A 19,592-nucleotide genomic window follows, 5' to 3' on the forward strand; every position below is an offset into this window, starting at 1 on the left:
TCCATAGGGATTCTCCAGGCAAGAATAGTGGAGTGGGTAGCCATTCCCTTCCCCAGGGGATCTTCCCAAACCAGGGATCAAGCCCAGGTCCCCTGCAGCGCAGGATTCTTTCGGACAGAGCTGCCAGGGAAGCCCTAAAAAAAAGAAAAAAAAAGTACAGTCTAGCCAGCATCAACAGCCTAGTTCCCTTTCCCCAGGTTTCTAATCACCCATGTTTTTCAATCTCTGGTAAAAATATTGGCTCCAACTATAAAACCCAATTGCTAATAGCTCTTTGCTTTTTCTGACCTTACTGTACCTGGCAATGAGAGGAAAAGGAGACGGAAGCCACTCCCAGCCTCCCCTTTTTTCCTTTAGCCCCTCCAGCCTCAGCAGTGCTCATGGTATGTATGTTCCCAACCCTGTTCCAAGTTTGTTCACTTCTTGAGTGAACTTTTGCTCACTTCCCCTTATTCATGCTTTTGTGATTTTAAAAGTTACAAACAAGAATACCTAACATTGAATTACCCTTATTACTAATTGATGTGGAGCTCTCTCTCCAAAAGATCTATGCATTTCCAAGGCTGCTTGAGTATACAGTACTCAACTGAAAACTGTTATAAGGCATTAATTTATAATGCAATAATAGGACGGTCCTAAGAGAAGCAGAAGAATTGATGCTTTTGAACTGTGATGTTGGAGAAGACTCTTGAGAGTCCCTTGGACTACAAGATCCAACCAGTCCATTCTGAAGGAGATCAGCCCTGGGTGTTCTTTGGAAGGAATGATGCTGAAGCTGAAACTCCAGTACTTTGGCCACCTCATGCGAAGAGTTGACTCATTGGAAAAGACTCTGATGCTGGGAGGGATTGGGGGCAAGAGGAAAAGGAGACAAGAGAGGATGAGATAGCTGGATGGCATCACCAATTCAATGGACGTGAGTTTGAGTGACTTCTGGGAGATTGTGATGGACAGGGAGGCCTGGCATGCTGCAATTCATGAGATCGCAAAGAGCTGGACACGACTGAGCGACTGAACTGAACTGAACTGAAGAGAAGCAGAAGATATTAAGAAGATGTGTCAAGAATACACAGAACTGTACAAAAAAGATCTTCACGACCTAGATAATCACAATGGTGTGATCACTCACACTCACCTAGAGCGAGACATCCTGGAATGTGACGTCAAGTGGGCCTTAGGAAGCATCACTACGAACAAAGCTAGTGGAGGTGATGGAATTCCAGTTGAGCTATTTCAAATCCCAAAAGATGATCCTGTGAAAGTGCTGCAGTCAATGTCAGCAAATTTGGAAAACTCAGCTGTGGCCACAGGACTGGGAAAGGTCAGTTTTCATTCAGTCCCAAAGAAACCCAATGCCAAAGAATGCTCAATCTACTGAACAATTGCACTCATCTCACACGCTGGTAAAGTAATGCTCAAAATTCTCCAAGCCAGGCTTCAGCAGTATGTGAACTGTGAAATTCCAGATGTTCAAGCTGGTTTTAGAAAAGGCAGAGGAACCAGAGATCAAATTGCCAACATCCGCTGGATCATGGAAAAAGCAAGAGAGTTCCAGAAAAACATCTATTTCTGCTTTACTGACTATGCCAAAGCCTTTGATAGTGTGGATCACAATAAACTGTGGAAAATTCTGAAAGAGATGGGAATACCAGACCACCTGCCCAGACTCTTGAGAAATCTGTATGCAGGTCAGGAAGCAACAGTTAGAACTGGACATGGAGCAGATTGGTTCCAAACAGGAAAAGGAGTATGTCAAGGCTGTATATTGTCACCCTGCTTATTTAAGTTATATGCAGAGTACATCATGAGAAACACTGGGCTGGAGGAAGCACAAGCTGGAATTAGGAATCAAGATTGCTGGGAGAATTACCAATGACCTCAGATATGCAGATGACACCACCCTTATGGCAGAAAGTGAAGAAGAACTAAAGAGCCTCTTGATGAAGGTGAAAGAGGAGAGACAAAATTGGCTTAAAGCTCATCATTCATGGCATCCAGTCCCATCACTTCATGGAAAATAGATGTGGAACCAGCGGCTGACTTTATTTTTCTGGCCTCCAAAATCACTGCAGATGGAGATTGCAGCATGAAACTAAAAGACACTTATTCCTTTGAAGGAAAGTTATGACTAACCTAGACAGCATATTAAAAAGCAGAGACATTACTTTGCCAACAAAGGTCCGTCTAGTCAAGGCTATGGCTTTTCCAGTGGCCATGTATGGATGTGAGAGTTGCACTATAAAGAAAGCTGAGCACCGAAGAATTTATGCTTTTGCACTGTGGTGTTGGAGAAGACTCTTGAGAGTCCCTTGGACTGCAAGGAGATCCAGCCAGTCCATCCAAAAGGAGATCGGTCCTGGGTGTAATTGGAAAGACTGATGTTGAAGCTGAAACTCCAATACTTTGGCCACCTGCTGCGAAGAGCTGACTCATTTGAAAAGACCCTGATGCTGGGAAAGATTGAAGGCAGGAGAAGGGGATAACATAGGATGAGATGGTTGGATGGCATCACTGGCTCAATGGACACGGGTTTGGATAGACTCCAGCAGTTGGTGATGGACAGGGAGGCCTGGTGTGCTGCGGTTCATGGGGTTGCAAAAAGTCGGAAACGACTGAGAGACTGAACTGAACTGAATAGGACTGTCAGATGTTAGTTAACACCATGCAGTTACTGCACTGAACAGTAGATGTCAGATTTTAGCTCTAGATTATTTCTCAAAGAGCTAGCACTTGTTTCTATTTGTTTCATTAGCATTTTTTACATTCTGGACTATTTCCTTTCAGCAGGTACCTGGGACTAGGAACATGGAAAATAAATATGCAAAAATAGCAATACGAATTTTGAAAAAATAGGTTAAAAGGGGAGATTAACCCCACTAATATTAAAACATACTATAAAACTCATGTAAAGTGTAGTAATGGTACAAGATTATGCACAACAATGAGTGGGGTGGGAAGGGGAATGCCCAGAAATAACAAGTACATAGGAAAGCTTAAAATAAGATCAAAGTGACATCTCAGGTCACTCGGATAAAGATGGAATTTTAAGTAAGTGGCAGTGAGACAAATGGATAGCAATCTGAAAAAAAGTAAAGTTGTACCCATTCTTCGTATCTATACAAGAATAAATTCCAAATTGATCCAAGATGCAAACAAATAAATAAATAAGTCATAAAAATACTAGAAGAAAACATTGGTTGGTTCCTTTATTATCCAGATAAAAGAAAAATCCTTCCAAATTCAGAAGTGATAAAACTATTAAGTTGGATAAATAAAATACATATGTATGTGTGCGTGTGTGTGACTCCTCGATGGCAAAAGACCAAATCTAGTGTCAAAATACAAATTACAAAGTAGGAGAAACTATTTGCAATTTATATTACAAATAGAAAATTATTTTCAGTAAAATATAAAGAGCCCTTAACAGTGAGAGGAAAAAGTACTCAAACCCAATAGAAAAATGAGCCAAAGGCACGATTAATTCACAGAAAAACAAAACGGTCCTAATGCTTTGTTGTTCAGTTGCTCAGTCATGTCCAACTCTTTGTGACTCCATAAACTGCAGCACACCAGGCTTCCCTGTCCTTCACTATGATGTCCCAGAATTTGCTTAAACTCATGGCCATTGAGTCAATGATAGCATCCAACCATCTCATCCTCTGTCGCTCCCTTCTCCTCATGCCCCCAATCTTTCCCAGCTGCTGCTGCTGCTAAGTCTCTTCAGTCGTGTCCGACTCTGTGCGACCCCATAGATGGCAGCCCACCAGGCTCCCCCGTCCCTGGGATTCTCCAGGCAAGAACACTGGAGTGGGTTGCCATTTCCTTCTCCAGCGCATGAAAGTGAAAAGTGAAAGTCAAGTCATTCAGTCGTGTCTGACCCTCAGCGACCCTATGGACTGCAGCCTTCCAGGCTCCTCCGTCCATGCGATTTTCCAGGCAAGAGTACTGCAGTGGGGTGCCATTGCCTTCTCTGATCTTTCCCAGCAACAGGGTCTTTTCCAATGAGTTGGCTCTTCGCATCAGGCAGCCAAAGGATTGGAGTTTCAGCTTTAGCACCAGTCCTTCCAATGAATATTCAGGTTTGATTTCCTGTAGGGTTAACTGGTTTGATCTCCTTTCTGTCCAAGGGACTCTCAAGAGTCTTCTCCAGCACCACAGTTCAAAAGCATCAATTCATCAGTGTTCAGCTTTCTTTATGGTCCAGCTCTCATATCCATACATTACTGGAAAAACCATAGCCTTGACTGTACAAAAAAGATGCTTAACTTCACATAAATGAAAAATGCAATTAAACTATCATGTGATATCTTTTCCTACCTATCAGATTGGCAAAAATAAAAAAATATTGAGAACACAAATTGAAGTTATAAAAAATAGGCATATTCATAAAATGATAGGAGGAGGAGGAAAGCTATAACTCCACTGAGGGGAATTCAGTAACATCTAATAAAACATGTGCATTTCCACGATTCAACTTCCAGAAATTTAGACTAAGGATTCCTCCACAAATCTAAAGCCAGTGTTTGCACTGGGTTATTCACTCCCATATTATTCTTTGTAATATCAAGCTTTTAGAGATAACCTAAATTTCCATCCTTCAAAGTCACTTTGAATGAATTATGAGACATTTACACAATGAAGTGTTTGTAATCATAAGGAAGTTCTCTGTGATATAACCTGAGGTAATTTCCATGATATGTTTTTAAATGAAAAAAGAAAACTACATGTACAAAAGTCTATAAGAAAGAATGAGAAAATTAGTGTATATCTAATAGATCTCTGCTAATTTTTCTTACTTTTGCTAACAAAAATACAGGAAAATTAAACCAGAAACTAAGTTTTAAATGACTTGTAAACAATGGAGGAAGGCATTGCAGAGTCAAACAGTACTGTGCAACTGAACGCAAGTAGTGGAGTTAAGGATGGGACTAAGACTTCCCGAATATATCCCTTTCATATTGTTTTGACTTTTGAACAATATATGAAACTGGGTGTGTGTGTGTGTTAGTTGCACAGTAGTATCCGATTCTTTTCAACCCCATGCACTGCAGCTCACCAGGTTCCTCTGTCCATGGAATTCTCCACACAAGAATACTGGAGTGAGTTGTCATTCCCTTCTCCAGGAGATCTTTACAAAGCAGGGATTGAACCCCGGGTCTCCTATATTGCAGGCAGATTCTTTACCACCTGAGTCACCAGGAAAACCCCTATAAAACTGAGATTAAAGATACAATCTTTTTTTAAATTCTGTTGACTGAAAGGGCGACAGGTGACCATACTCAATGATAATCCCTGATTGTTGGATCTTTGTAAATATCTTTCAGGGAGACTAGAACTCTTAGAGAAAAAGGCTGAAGAACGGGAAAAAGGAAAGGAGGAAAAGAAAGAATACTTTGAGCAAGGAAAAATGAAATCCTCAAGACTAATTTATGCACCTAATAGATGGCAGGGATAGGAACTATATCCAGGGAGTTTAGCTCCATCAGTCTCTCTTAAATTCTGTACTATATCACAAAAGAAAGGAAGGAAGGAACTGCTTAAAAGACAAAAACAAAAAAATAGGAGGAGAAAGGGCAGAGGAGAGGTAAAAGAGACACAAAGTGTGGTCAGAGGAAAGCAGGAAAGGGGATATATCAGAAGTTTTAAACTGAAGGAGGGCTAAATCCTATGCCTTCCTTAGTGAATTTATGGCATTGGAAATGACATGATTGGTCTTAATAAAAAAAGTTGAGAAAGAAGGGGTAGTAGAGAAAAGAAACTCATTAATTCACCCATATTGAGTCAAAAATTGAATCTGAGTTGAGTTGATCAACTCAACTTACTATACCATTCTACCCAAGCCTTGCCCTGGAGGGGTGAATTATGAAGTATGAATAAGGGATAATGAGGGATTATTACTAACAGTTTCTCTGAGTTCCTGGACATTCCAGGTCAACTCGTTTCAGACTTGGTTAATGAGAGACTCAGTGTTTTCTATCCATTCTTGATATAACGTAGCACATTATAACAGATAGATAGTTGGGGAATGAAATCTCTCCAGGTGTAAAATACCACTGAGGATCTCTACAACTGTTATACCCCTTACCTGATTACATGCATATTGGTTAATAAAATGACAATTGCCTTGCCCCATTAAAAATGTTCGACTATAAATGAATCATGATTGGATACATTAAATCATATCCTTTATTTTACTAATCTAAGTAATTATTTCATTTGAAATATTTCATAAATGTTGATTCACACATATTGAATCAAGATTGAATTATCTCTGGAATAATACTACAGGCTACCATAGGTGGCTTGGTAGTAAAGAATCCACCTACCAGTGCCAGAGACACAAGAGATCCTTGGGGCTGGGAAAATCACCTGGAGAAGGGAATGGCAACCCACTCCAGCATTCTTGCCTGGAGAATCCCATGGACAGAGGAGACTGGCTGGCTACAGTCCATGGGATCGCAGTCAGACACAACTTAGCAACTGAGCATGCATGCACTGTTGAACAGGTCAAATTTTGTTTACGCTCAAGATGAATGTAGGGTATAGAACACTGGTTCTTTAATATCATCATAAAATGCCAATTCAATTACTAATGACACAATTTCCTGTTTAATAAGTTGCTTATTCACACTCAGTAATAGAGCCTGGTCTTAAATCCTAATCTCTGACAGGAGAGGATGATGATGAATATACTTTAAAATTTTGGATAATGTAGGCAGCTGACAATGAATTATAGTTTAAAAATCCCCTTTAAGCAGCTACTACTCAGAGTGCTACATGCGTCATCTCCTGCAGCTAACTGGTACACCTAGCATCCTTTGTCTTTTCAAAGCGCCAAGCAGACATCTTTTAAGGGTCACCACCTCTCTATTGGGCTTCCTTGACAACTCAGCTGGTAAAGAATCCGCCTGCAATGTGGGAGACCTGGGTTCGATCCCTGGGTTGAGAAGATCCCCAGGAGAAGGGAAAAGCTACCCACTTTCAGTATCCTGGCCTGGAGAATTCCATGGACTGTATAGTCTACGGGGTCACAAAGAGCTGGACATGACCAAGCAACTTTCACTTTCTTTCTCCTCTCTATGGAGTGAAAAGACAATGTGCTTAAATATTTCATTCAAAACATATCATGCATATATAGCAAATTAATCTCAGGGCCACATGTTAGGTAAACTAAGTCTCTTTTCTCCTAGGAACACAATTTTTGGTAATACAAAATACAAAAAAACAAAGATTGTTTTTTTTTTTCTAAATTGCCTTCAGTTTCTATTTTATTTCAGACCTCTGGGCAAAGCTGCTTGATATCCCCAAAATTGCCACGTTCCCTCTCTTCCTCTTTTTCCCTTCAGTTTACAGCTAGTAACATTAGCTCCTTTATTCTAAAATTATAAATCTGGTACTTATTCTCTGGCTCTAGACTTCTGCACCTTTCCTTTAGGACTTCATTAAAAAAGAGTTTGAAGAGTTCCCTGGTGGCTGAGTGATTAGTATTCAACACTTTCACTGCTAAGGGCCTGGGTTCAACCCCTGGTCAGGGAAATGAGATCCTGTAAGTCACACAGAGTGATCAAAAATAGCAAAACAGACAAATAAACAAACAAATGAAAACAAAAGCATGCTTTGGGTTCCCAGTTCTTAAAAAGTCAATAATTACTTTTTAAAAATAAATTTAAAATATTTTGCAAGTGTCATAGTTTTCCAAGTGCTCCTAGAAGAATGGTCTCCTCTGTTCTCCACCACAACCCTGGGAAGCACACAGGACAGGTGTAATTGACATCTTGCAGATGAGAACATAGGCTTGGCGACACTGGGAGACTTGCTCAAGATAACATGGCCCATCGAAGTCTCCTGACAGTCCAGTGTAGATTTTCTTTGCATGGTCTGAGTTGTCCGAGTCAGGAGAATATTAGTTGTCAAAGGAAATATGGTTAGAATCTCTTCTAAAAGGCTCGTGGTTTTCAAGGTCCATCCATAATCAGACTGGGTTTTATTTATACACAATAACCTCATCTTGGTCTCAAATCTCACTCTGTGTTCATTTAGGTGGCTTGTCTCTTTTTTTATTTATTCATTCAACTGTAAACAGTGACAGGCTGGAGTAGGATTATGAAAATATTTTATGTCATGTCTAAGAGTCTGACTTTATTTTTGAGGCCGTGAGGATTGGAGATGGAGGGACAGACACATACACACATACACATATAACAACACTTGGTTAAATATTAGACATGTACAGTGGGTGTAGCCTCTTAGGGAAAGGGAAGATATTAGAATTGTCAGTCAAGCTAACCCTCGAGATAAGGAACACTTGAAAGAGGGGACTGATTTAAGAGAATAAATGATGAGCTCAAGTTTAGACATTTGGGGTTTAGAGTGAGTTGGCTGAAAAAAAAAAAAGAAAACAAAACACAGAACCTAAAAGATGAGAGTCATGTTTTATTCAGTGGACATTCTTAGAACTTCAAGTCTGGGAGATAGCATCTCAAATACATTGAAAGACTGCCCTAAAGAGGAAGGGGGAAGCCAGGACAGATAGGAGTTTTTTGCAACATAATCAGGTAGTTGAAACATCAAAAATTACTGTTAATAAAAGAAAACTGAATGTCTCAAGTTAAGGAATTTAGTGCTTTTCTATGTTTGGGAAGATGTAAGAGTCTGGGCTCACTTCAGTCATTCCTTTAATATGCTCCTCAGCCATCTAGGGCCAGTATCTTGTATTTTCTCATCCTGAATTTTCTCAGGTACACAGTCTGATGTGGCTGTAGCAGCTGACTCCTAGATGAGCTTGGAAATGGGCAGCTCCTTTGTCTCTATCCTGAATCCCCTTAGGGCTTACCATCCAGGTGGCTCTAATGTGATGGTTTGCAATATCCTTTGTTTACTGACATGGTAAGCAATATTTTAGTTGTCAAGTGACAATGAAAAGAAGTGTCAAATAATAAATAGAACAGAATAATTTTTTCACTAGGTTAGGCTGTGATAAGAAACAACTCCCAAATTTTATTGGTTTCCTATAACAAAAGTTTGTTTCTTGCTTAGAATATGTATCAGCTGCTGCAGTTCTGTTTGAGACTAGTCAGATCTGTGCCATGTACTTTGTTCATTCCCAGATCACAGCCAAGATGGCACCTATGATGGGGAAATGCCCTGGGTCAATCTTGCAGTGACTCTTCCTTTCTGCTCAGATGCCTCCAGTGTCACACCTGTTTAAGCTGAAGCAAGTAACATGGCCAAAGTAACGTCAACATTGGTGGGGTGGAGGAGTCTATTCCCATAGGGAATATGGCAAGTCACATGCTACAGAAGCCGGCTGGTGTGACTCTCTTTCAAGATGAGGAAGTAAATAATTTGAGACAATAATACAATCTACTACTTCAAGTCTGGAAATAAGCATCATGGTCTATAAGAGAGATATAAACTGGCAAATCATCAGAGTACAGGTTGCAACTGAAGCCACGGGAATGGATGAAATCATGGAAAGTATTTTAGACTTGAGAGAAGAGAAATGTCAAAGACAAAACTATTCTCTACATTTGCCTCCATATTCACCATCGCAACATTGCTCATAATGTTGTTTTATTCAGAATACCCTCCCTATCTATCATTCCCATATCCAAATTCTGTTTATAGCAGTTAGTTATAAATTATAGTTATAATTTATGTTATGTAGTTATAATTACATAAAAATATATAGTTATAATAGATAATTATAGTTGTAATTAGCAAAATTTTTATAAACTTCTTAACAACACCGTGTCTTCTTTTCTGGAATGCTGACCTATCTCTATGGTACAGTTTTGTTACATGGTAAATCCAGTTGTTTGCTTTTCCATTATAGAAGCCAAGGGCTTCTTTGCATCTTTTCTTTTACGGTCCCATGTTGTCATGGGATAGGCAGGTTGCATAAACTCAGCCAGGTGGATATTTCTGAGTGGGAACTTGACTCCTCAGAAAGTGCTGTAGGGGCAAGTGTGAGAGCTGGAGTTCATACTGTCCAGCAAAGAAATCTGTTCCTATTGTACCAACTCCCTATTCCCCCAGCAACAGTTTTGATCTCTACCTATTTTAAAGTCTAGTATTCTCACTTTCCCAACAAATCTATCAGCTCGTAATATCTTTAGGACAAAGTCTATTTTCCTTAGAGTTTGTTGTTTAGTCACTAAGTCATGTCTGACTGTTTGTGACCCCTTGGACTGTGGCACATCAGGCTTCCCAGTCCTTCAGTATCTCTACGAGTTTGCTCAAACTCAAGTTCATAGTGTCAATGACGCCATCTGACCATCTAATCCTCTGTCGCCCCCTTTTCTCCCGGCCCTCAATCTTTCCCAGCACCAGGGGCTTTTCGAATGAGTTGGCCCTTTGCATCTGGTGGCTGTTCAGAAGGGAAGTAAATGGGTTCAGTTTGTCAGCACCCCTTATCAGGCTTATATGCACTTTAAGATACTAAACACAGCAGACACCACTCTCCTGAAGGCAAGCAGCCTATTTCTTTGTTTTACATTCTTTTTAGACATTCTCTCACTGAGGTTTAATTTATTTGACATTTCCTCTTAATATTCTTCGATGCTGTGAAAGTGCTGCACTCAATATGCCAGCAAATTTGGAAAACTCAGCAGTGGCCAGAGGACTGGAAAAGGTCAGTTTTTCATTCCAATCCCAAAGAAAGGCAATGCCAAAGAATGCTCAAACCACCACACAATTGCACTCATCTCACACGCTAGTGAAGTAATGCTCAAAATTCTCCACACCAGGCTTCAGCAATACGTGAACCGTGAACTTCCTGATGTTCAAGTTGGTTTTCAAAAAGGCAGAGGAACCAGAGATCAAGTTGCCAACATCCACTGGATCACGGAAAAAGCAAGAGAGTTCCAGAAAAACATCTATTTCTGCTTTATTGACTATGCCAAAGCCTTTGACTGTGTGGATCATAAAAAACTGTGGAAAATTCTGAAAGAGATGGGAATACCAGACCACTTAACCTGCCTCTTGAGAAATCTGTATGCAGGCCAGAAAGCAACAGTTAGAACTGGACATGGAACAACAGACTGGTTCCAAATAGGAAAAGGAGTACGTCAAGGCTGTATATTGTCACCCTGCTTATTTAACTTCTATGCAGAGTACATCATGAGAAACGCTGGACTGGAAGAAACACAAACTGGAATCAAGATTGCCTGGAGAAATATCAGTAACCTCAGATATGCAGATGACACCACCCTTATGGCAGAAAGTGAAGAGGAACTCAAATGCCTCTTGATGAAAGTGAAAGAGGAGAGTGAAAAAGTTGGTTTAAAGCTCAACATTCAGAAAACGAAGATCATGGCATCCGGTCCCATCACTCCCTGGGAAATAGATGGGGAACCAGTGGAAACAGTGTCAGACTTTATTTTGGGGGGCTCCAAAATCACTGCAGATGGTGACTGAAGCCATGAAATTAAAAGACGCTTACTCCTTGGAAGAAAAGTTATGACCAACCTAGATAGTATATTCAAGAGCAGAGACATTCCTTTGCTGACTAAGGTCCGTCTAGTCAAGGCTATGGTTTTTCCTGTGGTCATGTATGGATGTGAGAGTTGGACTGTGAAGAAAGCTGAGCGCCGAAGAATTGATGCTTTTGAACTGTGGTGTTGGAGAAGACTCTTGAGAGTCCCTTGGACTGCAAGGAGATCAAACCAGTCCATTCTGAAGGAGATCAGCCCTGGAATTTCTTTGGAAGGAATGATGCTAAAGCTGAAACTCCAGTACTTTGGCCACCTCATGCGAAGAAGAATTGACTCATTGGAAAAGACTCTGATGCTGGGAGGGATTGGGGACAGGAGGAGAAGGGGACGACAGAGGATGAGATGGCTGGATGGCATCACTGACTCGATGGACGGAAGTCTGAGTGAACTCTGGAAGTTGGTGATGAACAGGGAGGCCTGGCGTGCTGCAATTCATGGGGTCGCAAAGAGTCGGACACGAATGAGCGACTGAACTGAACTGAATGTGTTAATATACACGTTCTTGACATCTAGAAATTCAGGTATTATGTGGTGGGTGAGTCAGCTTCACTCCTCAGCAAATTGATTGTCCCTGTTCCCCATCCCCAGTGTAATCCCTCATCCAATCCCCATTGGCAAGAAAATTTTAAATCTATAAATCTTGTGGTTTACATTATATTTCCCTCAGAATATAGACACCTTCTTCGAATTCTCCCAATACTGCAAGGAAGGAAAACACAGTGTTCTTATTGCCACTTGAAAGCAGAAAATTAATAAAAGTCCTAGAGTTTATCTCCGGTCTAGAGTATTATCTTTGGTAAGGTTCCTTATAATGTTGTTCATGGACCACTAGCATGAGGCTTGCTGAGGGTCTTGTTAAGAGTACACATTCTAAGTCCTTCCCCAAACAGAATCCTTGAGAGCAGGGAAGGCATTAACCTGCAGTTGATTTTAATGTACATTAAAGTTAACTTAATAAATATCTCCTATTTTTGGACAGAGGACTCGATGTATGTAACTCATGTAAAGAATAAAAACTCCAAGAGGGCAAGCAATTGTTTCCTCCATGTCCGCATCACCTAGATCAGTGGCTGACATGTAGTATAAGCTCAGTGACTGCTGATTAAGTAAATGAATGCAAAAGAACATGAAGTCACAGGTTTAAAACAGGAAAGTAATTTATTAATAAAATGGGATCAAGCCTTTAAACTTGTGAGAATCCTGAGTCTACTGTTTATTGGTGCTTGATTTTTAACCTCTTTGTTCTTCAAAGTTCTCAAGGAAACTATGGGAATAGTGCGACTTCCTTAGTTTGTTGTGAAGAATAAATGAGTTTAAATATATAGAGTGTCTAAAACACTCAAAAACTTTTGTTAATTGTAATTTAGCAGTAACTGGCCCCAGGTCAGGCATCAAATCAGCCAGGTATGACCCAGGTTTTCTTACCCCTTATACATTTTTTTTTTTTAATGACTTGGCAGATCTCAGAAGGTCCTCTCTTTCCAAAATATCTCTTTCACCATACTACTTGGTCCTTCAAATACAGATAGGAATTTCCACCATTACAGTCATTTTTCTAAAGCAGACAGGAAAACAGCACTTTCTAATAAAGAACCTGGAAACAAAGTTCAAACTGGAAATCAGAAACTAAGTTGTTGTGTTTTTTTTTTCTGTTAGCTGCTGCTGCTGCTGCTGCTGCTGCTGCTAAGTCGCTTCAGTCCTATCTGACTCTGTGTGACCCCATAGTCGGCAGCCCATTAGGCTCCCCCGTCCCTGGGGTTCTCCAGGCAAGAACACTGGAGTGGGTTGCCATTTCCTTTTCCAATGCATGAAAGCTAGCTTTCCCCATTAGCAAAGTTAACCGTGTCAGAGGACCTTGTGGTTGTTCAGTGGCTAAGTCATGTCAGACTCTTTGCGACCCCATGGACTTCACCAAACCAGGTTCCCCTGTCCCTCACTATCTCTCAGAGTTTGCTCAGATTCATGTCCATTGAATCAGTGAGGCTATCTAACCATCTCATTCTCTGCCGCCCCTCCTCTTGCCTTCAATCATTCCCAGCATCAGGGTATATTCCAGTTGAGTCCACTCTTTACATCAGGTGGCAAGTATTGGCGCGTCAGCATCCTTCTAATGAATATTCAGGCTTGATTTCCTTTAGGATTGTCTGGTTTGATCTCTTTGCTGTCCGAGGGACTGCCAAGAGTCTTCTCCAGCGTCATGATTCAGAGGGCCTGTTACTAATTAGATTCTGAAAGTCTACCCAGAGATTCATATACATGTATTTTAATTTGGGAGGTTAAAGAGAAGTGTGTGTGTGTCGCGGGGCGGGTAGAGGGGTGCGGAGGAGGTAGGGGAGTAGTGAAATGTGAAACTTTAAAAATGAACACACAATTTTAAATCCTGAAGTTCTTTTAGCGGTTTGGTTTTATTTATTTCCATTTGATCAAAGGAACTAATGCCCTTTCCTGGAACAAGCAAGATCATAACCAAAATGAAGACCAGTGTGACCACTGTCCTACTGATTCCCGCATTCCAATGGTAGAACAACAAATATGGCCAAAAGCCATTCCTCAAAGGGGTCCACATTTCTGGCTACGTTCGATAAGCTTGGCAACCTGGTGGGGTGGGTTCGGAGTCACGGAAACTTTTATCAGAAAAACTTGATTAAATTAGTTTTTTTTTTTTTTTTAACTTCCTTGTTCCTTCACTCCAAGGAGAGTCCTTGGAAAGAAGGCATACTTTGTGCTTGGCATTTCGATCAGGAAGTGGGCGTGTGTGTGCAGTACAAGTGTGTACCGTATCTGGAGACAAACGGAGATGGGCTGGAAGTATAGAGCGGAGAAAAAAAAAGCGGAGAGACTGAGACCACAGCTGCAGGGGTAGGATGACAGGTAAGAAGACGAAGTGCGATCCGAGGCGAGGGAGGGGAGGCTGTGTTGGGTGTGGAAGGGGCGGGCTGGCGCGGGTGGTGTTTGGGAGGGGAGGCTTTTCGCCTTTAAAGGTCCGGAACACCGAAGAGCGTGGGCGCAACACCGTAGCGGGCGTGGCCAGTCCGAGACCGGGAGGCGGGGCGCGCGAGGCCACGCCCACGGCCGTCTGTCCCGCGCTTTCCGGAGCTCTGCTTGGTGTTCGCTGCAAAATTCCGTGGAAGAACCACCGGATGAATGGCCCTCATACTGGGATGGGGGCCCCGGGTCCCCGCGGGGCTCCAGATCTCGCAGACTCGCCCCCCAGCGAGCAACGCTCCCGGCTGTTTGCGCGCGAGGAGGGGCGCGGGGCTCCCTCGGCCCCAGGTGCCCCGAACCCCTCGGCGGCGAAATGGAGCCGCAAGCAGGGCGGCACCCACGAGGACTGCGGGGCGGGGGAGAACGCGGACTGTGATTCCTGGATCCGAGATAAAGTGCTCTTTCTTTTGCACCCGGAGAGGTGGTTGGGGACCCAGGGGGACGCCGAGCGGGAAGAGGTGGCCGATGAGGAGGACCTTTTCAAAGCGCAAGGACAAGACCGGGAACACAACTGCTCTTCTCTCTTTCCACGGAAAATTCGAATTTCTGGCAGCCGTGTAGACGCTCCCTCTCGAGCTCCCAAACCCCTGCTCGTGCGGGTCTTGGATTATGAGGTGACACAAGAAGTCCTGGAGGTCGCATGGGCGAAGGGCAGCATGACCACGCTGACAGAGGAGCGCTCCATGACCGCGGTCACTTTCCGCGCCAACAGGGAGTGAGACGCGTCGCGGAGCGCCAGGATCCCAGGAGAATCCCGCGCTTTCGGCACAAAGAGAAACACCCGTGTCCACGCAGAGAGGATCGTTTCACGGACCTGATAACCGGACAAGATTTAGTGGGCTAGAGGAGCCCGAGGAATGTTCGGGAACGGTGAAGCAGCGCTTATCTAGAAAATGCGCTTCCGGAAACTCCAACCTGTGATTAACAAAACTACAAGAACCTTTTAAGAGTCTGGCCGTGCTCTCCAGGAGGGAACAGGGCACCCAATGAAGACTGAACTGTAAGCAACAAATACCTCCTTAAATACTGTGGCTTAAATACTGTGACGGTCTGCGGACCTTAGAAGAGGGAAATAAATGTATTTTCAAATTTGTAGAACGCGGGAATTTTGAAATAAGAAAATCTGTTGTTAATTCTTATTTTGCAATTCCTCTCAGTTGGTCTCTTTTCTGCCTCCACCCCCTTTCTCTGCGAGACCTGAAAGCCGAAGGGAAGTTGGCTGTCTGCCAAGGGGGTGGAGGTAGGAATACCTGGGGAGAAGCCTGTTTTAAAACTGAAATAGAAAGTTAAAAGAAATGGGAAAATAAAATGTAAAACAAAGCAGTCAGTAAACAAAATCTCTTTTTGTTACTCTTCTGATGTGCACATCTTTCTTCTTTTCTTTTTTTCACATTTAACTGTTAGGGCTTCTTCTATGCAGGAGACCAGAGGTCGATCCCTGGGTCTGGACTATCCCTTGGAGAAGGAAATGGCAACCCACTCTAATATTCTTGCCTGGAGAATCCCAGGACAGAGGAGCCTGGCAGGCTACAGTCCATGGGGTCGCAAACAGTCAAACACGACTGAGCGACAAACTCAAGTGTTGAGAAGAAAAGAGGCGCTAGGAGAAGAAGGGGGGAAAACGGAAGGCAGAACTTTGAAAGTGAAATGCCGTTTAAAAGGACTTAACCCCAAAGTATCTAATTTAGTTCAGCATAAATGCCATTAATATGAAAATTTTAGTTATTTTAATGTTTGAAATACTGCAGATAAAGGTAGATAGAAATGTATAATTTGCCATAAAATGACTATATCTTATTCAGAGTTTCTTATTAAGATTTGTAGTGAAGACCAAATCAAAAATATATCTCTCTTGATGGTGTTGGGGAAAACAATTTCTTTTGATGCTATTGAAACAACTCATTATTATTATTATTTTTTTAATTTTTTGTTAAACACCGTCTTTATTAACTCTAGTAGTGGGGCCTGGTTTGAAGGTGTGTGAGAGCAAAGCACTCCCTCTAGAGATGATCTGATGAACTGAAGGAGTATCCGGTTACTGCAGGAATTAATGAAACAAGTGAGGACTCTGACTCTTAAGGAGTAAACTGTTGAACATGGCCCCCTCCCAGACTCCTCCTTTTCCCCTTATTTTCAGTTTAGAGCTTGACAGACCCTCAGATGTGGTCTGATCCACCTCTTGCCAGACAAGACAGGTAAGAGACATCCCTGTTTCACAGATGAGTCAACCTAGACCTGGAGGTCAAGTGGTCACACAGCTAGTTACTGCATATGCTTACTAAGTAGATAATATGATCTGGTCATCTCTCTTGTAAAAGTTTGGGGATGGCCTTTAGGACTTAGTTCTAGGGAGTCAGAGATAAGTGAGGGCAGCCTGGGTTTTCTGACTCATGTTTATGAGAAATCTAACGCTAAGACTTCTAAGTGTTAGATTAGAAAAAATTTAAATCACCTTGGTGTTCCTAAGTCTGGCCAGGCCTGCAGCCTGGAGACTCACCACTAGCAGTTCTCAGGCCAGTGTGACCCTCACTTGAGTGGAACTAAGTATCTTGAGAGCTCATCTGTGCTCAAAATTGCTTGGTAGGTCAAAAAGGTAATACAGACTCCATGAAATGAATTATCTTTTTACGTAACAACCCTGCCTGGCTCCAATGTGAGGTTTAACTTAGCAGACAAATTTCAGATCTGACTTAATAAGTTGTTGAGAGTCAACATGTGCCCTACATGGTTGAGCTTTGAATATAGACAAGAAAAGTTGCTTTTTTGTTTTTTTGTCATGATCTTAGTTCTCCAATCTGGGATCAAACCTGCACCCTCAGCAGTGAAAACGCTGAGTCCTAACCACTGGATCTCCAGGGAATTCTCTAAAAGCCTCTTTAAAGTTGACCCAAAACAGTAGTGTCTTTCCCTTGCCTTCTCTATGGAGCAAACTCAGGAGCTGGACTACTTGGGTTCGAAACCACTCCACCTCTAAGTAACTGTGTGCACTGGGGCAAGTGCTTCACATCTCTGTGCCTCTGGGTCCTTAATTGTTAAATAAGAATAATAAATAGTATCAACCTTACAGAGTGTTTTCCTAGGATTAAGTTAGATGAAAAATATTTTGAACAGTGCTTAACATATAGTAAATGCTCAAGGTTAATGATTAGTATTGTTTTTTATCGTTTAGTTCACTTTAGGCTTTTATTTAATAAAAAGCGTCAGAAGGCACACAACACAAAAAAACTTATAGATCCTAAATGAGTGGTTTTTATGGACTTTTCCTACATTCTTCGAAGAAGAGGTTTATTTCTAGCTTTTCCCAATGTTTAAGAGATCAGTAAATACATTCCTTAAATTCCTTAGTAATAGCCCCCCTTCTCCCCAGCTTGTGATAAGATTGATCCTAAGTCTAAGAGGCCTAAGTTGTGCTGCGCTTCACAGCCTTTGAAGAAGATTCACAGACTGCTTGATTCTCTGGCAGCTACGAGCTTGCAGTACTTTCTTTAGGACCTATCAGGTTAGTCTGTCTGCCCTCTGGGATTTGAAATCTGGCACCCTTGTCATCTCAGAAAAGCAGAATAAGAGAATTTTCATTTCATCTCCTGTCTTTCAGAAATGTATTTATTCTAGTCAGCCAAATTCCTTTAATCCAAATGTTTGGGTTAATTTTCTTTCCTTTAAGTCAAAATTATTTTTAAAGCACTTATCAACCTCCCTGCCAACTGCCTACAATATGCTTATAGATTTTCTTTTAAAAGCTGTCTCCCTGATGTAGAAAGTCATAAGTTGAAGTCCTGTTGGGTTTGCTTCACAGGTGTTCCTGATCCCTGAGCAGAACCCTGTCGTGAACAGAAGCTGAGGAATCTTCCAGTTAACAGTGTCCTGGGAGTGAACCAAACGGAAGCTTGGGCATCCTCAATGCCAACTTGACTTAAAGCCAAGTCTCTGAGAATGACTGGGTCTTGGATCTTTGGTCTTACTTCCACCTCACCAAAAATGGATCATCTACAGCTGTCCTATGTGGATGAATCACAGCAACGACTTTGGAAGCCAGCTGACCACTCAAGTGGCCAAAGACATAGGACAGCCACATAACTGCCAGGGATCAAGCAAGTGTCAGCCTCTTTTAACCTTTGTCCACAGTCTGCGTCAACTTTGAGAGTCATTACACTCCACTTGTTGATCTTATTCTTGTTGGTCATCACTAGCACTTGATGTGCCTTTTTGCTTAAAAAAAAAAAAAGAGAAAAGATAAAGAGAAAAAGCTCTCCATCAACAGAAAGAGTTACATTCATTGCAAAAAAAAAAATTAAGGAAATGTTAGTTTGTGAGGAAAAAGAAAAACAAAAACTCACCCATGACCCCAGATCTCTTTTAATTGGTATGTTTCCAGCCTGGTTTTATTTATTTGGTTTTTTAATGTATGTAAATATATGTGCATATAAATATACAACTTTTCTGAGCATACTGCTACTGCTGCTAAGTCGCTTCAGTCTTGTCCAACTCTGTGCGACCCCATAGACAGCAGCCCACTAGGCTTCCCGTTCCTGAGATTCTCCAGGCAAGAACACTGGAGTGGGTTCACTTTCACTTTCTGAGCATAAACAATATATAAAATCTGAGTATTGTCTTCATATAAACTAATGCATACTAGGATGCTATTCAAAGTATGGTCTGTGAACCAGCAACTTGGGCATCATGAAGGATGGGTTTTTAAGAAATGCAGAATTCTAGGCCCCGCTCTTAAGTCTGTTGAATCAGATTTCTCATTTTGTCAAGATCCCTGTGTGATTCACATTGAAGCTTGACAGGTATTGACATATATGCTATATTTGCTGCTGTATCCTACTCTGTCACTTACAAAAACTGAAAAAAAAATTATTTTTTATATATTCCTCAGTAATTGTTAACAATGTTACGGAAATAACACTGTAGAATTATGAAAACATTTAGAGATTACAAAAGAGTGCAATATGTATTGCTGTGTGAATTGGCAAAGCGATCTCTAATAAGTTTTGTCTTTTTTTTTTTAAACCTTATTAGTCTAAAGTTTTCCTAATGAAAGACTGATTGGTTATTGAAGGTCAAACTATTTCAGAAATGTGATTCTTTTATTGTCTAATAATGTGA

General features: G+C 41.5%; 1 protein-coding gene across 1 annotated transcript; it reads left to right on the forward strand.

Annotated features, from left to right (window-relative positions):
* Window positions 1-14,541: 14,541 nt before the first annotated feature.
* C20H6orf141 (chromosome 20 C6orf141 homolog) lies at window positions 14,542-18,927 on the forward strand. Its single transcript, XM_069564023.1, has 2 exons — window positions 14,542-15,480; window positions 18,277-18,927. The coding sequence occupies exon 1, from the start codon at window positions 14,636-14,638 to the stop codon at window positions 15,197-15,199; it is 564 nt and encodes a 187-aa protein (XP_069420124.1). The 5' UTR covers window positions 14,542-14,635; the 3' UTR covers window positions 15,200-15,480; window positions 18,277-18,927.
* The last annotated feature ends 665 nt before the right edge of the window (window positions 18,928-19,592 follow it).

This window comes from Ovis canadensis, chromosome 20, assembly GCF_042477335.2.
Source record: "Ovis canadensis isolate MfBH-ARS-UI-01 breed Bighorn chromosome 20, ARS-UI_OviCan_v2, whole genome shotgun sequence".
NCBI lineage: Eukaryota > Metazoa > Chordata > Mammalia > Artiodactyla > Bovidae > Ovis > Ovis canadensis.

Excerpts from the sequence above, each read along its gene's own strand:
- C20H6orf141 (XM_069564023.1), top strand. The coding sequence starts at position 14,636 with ATGAATGGCCCTCATACTGGGATGGGGGCCCCGGGTCCCCGCGGGGCT.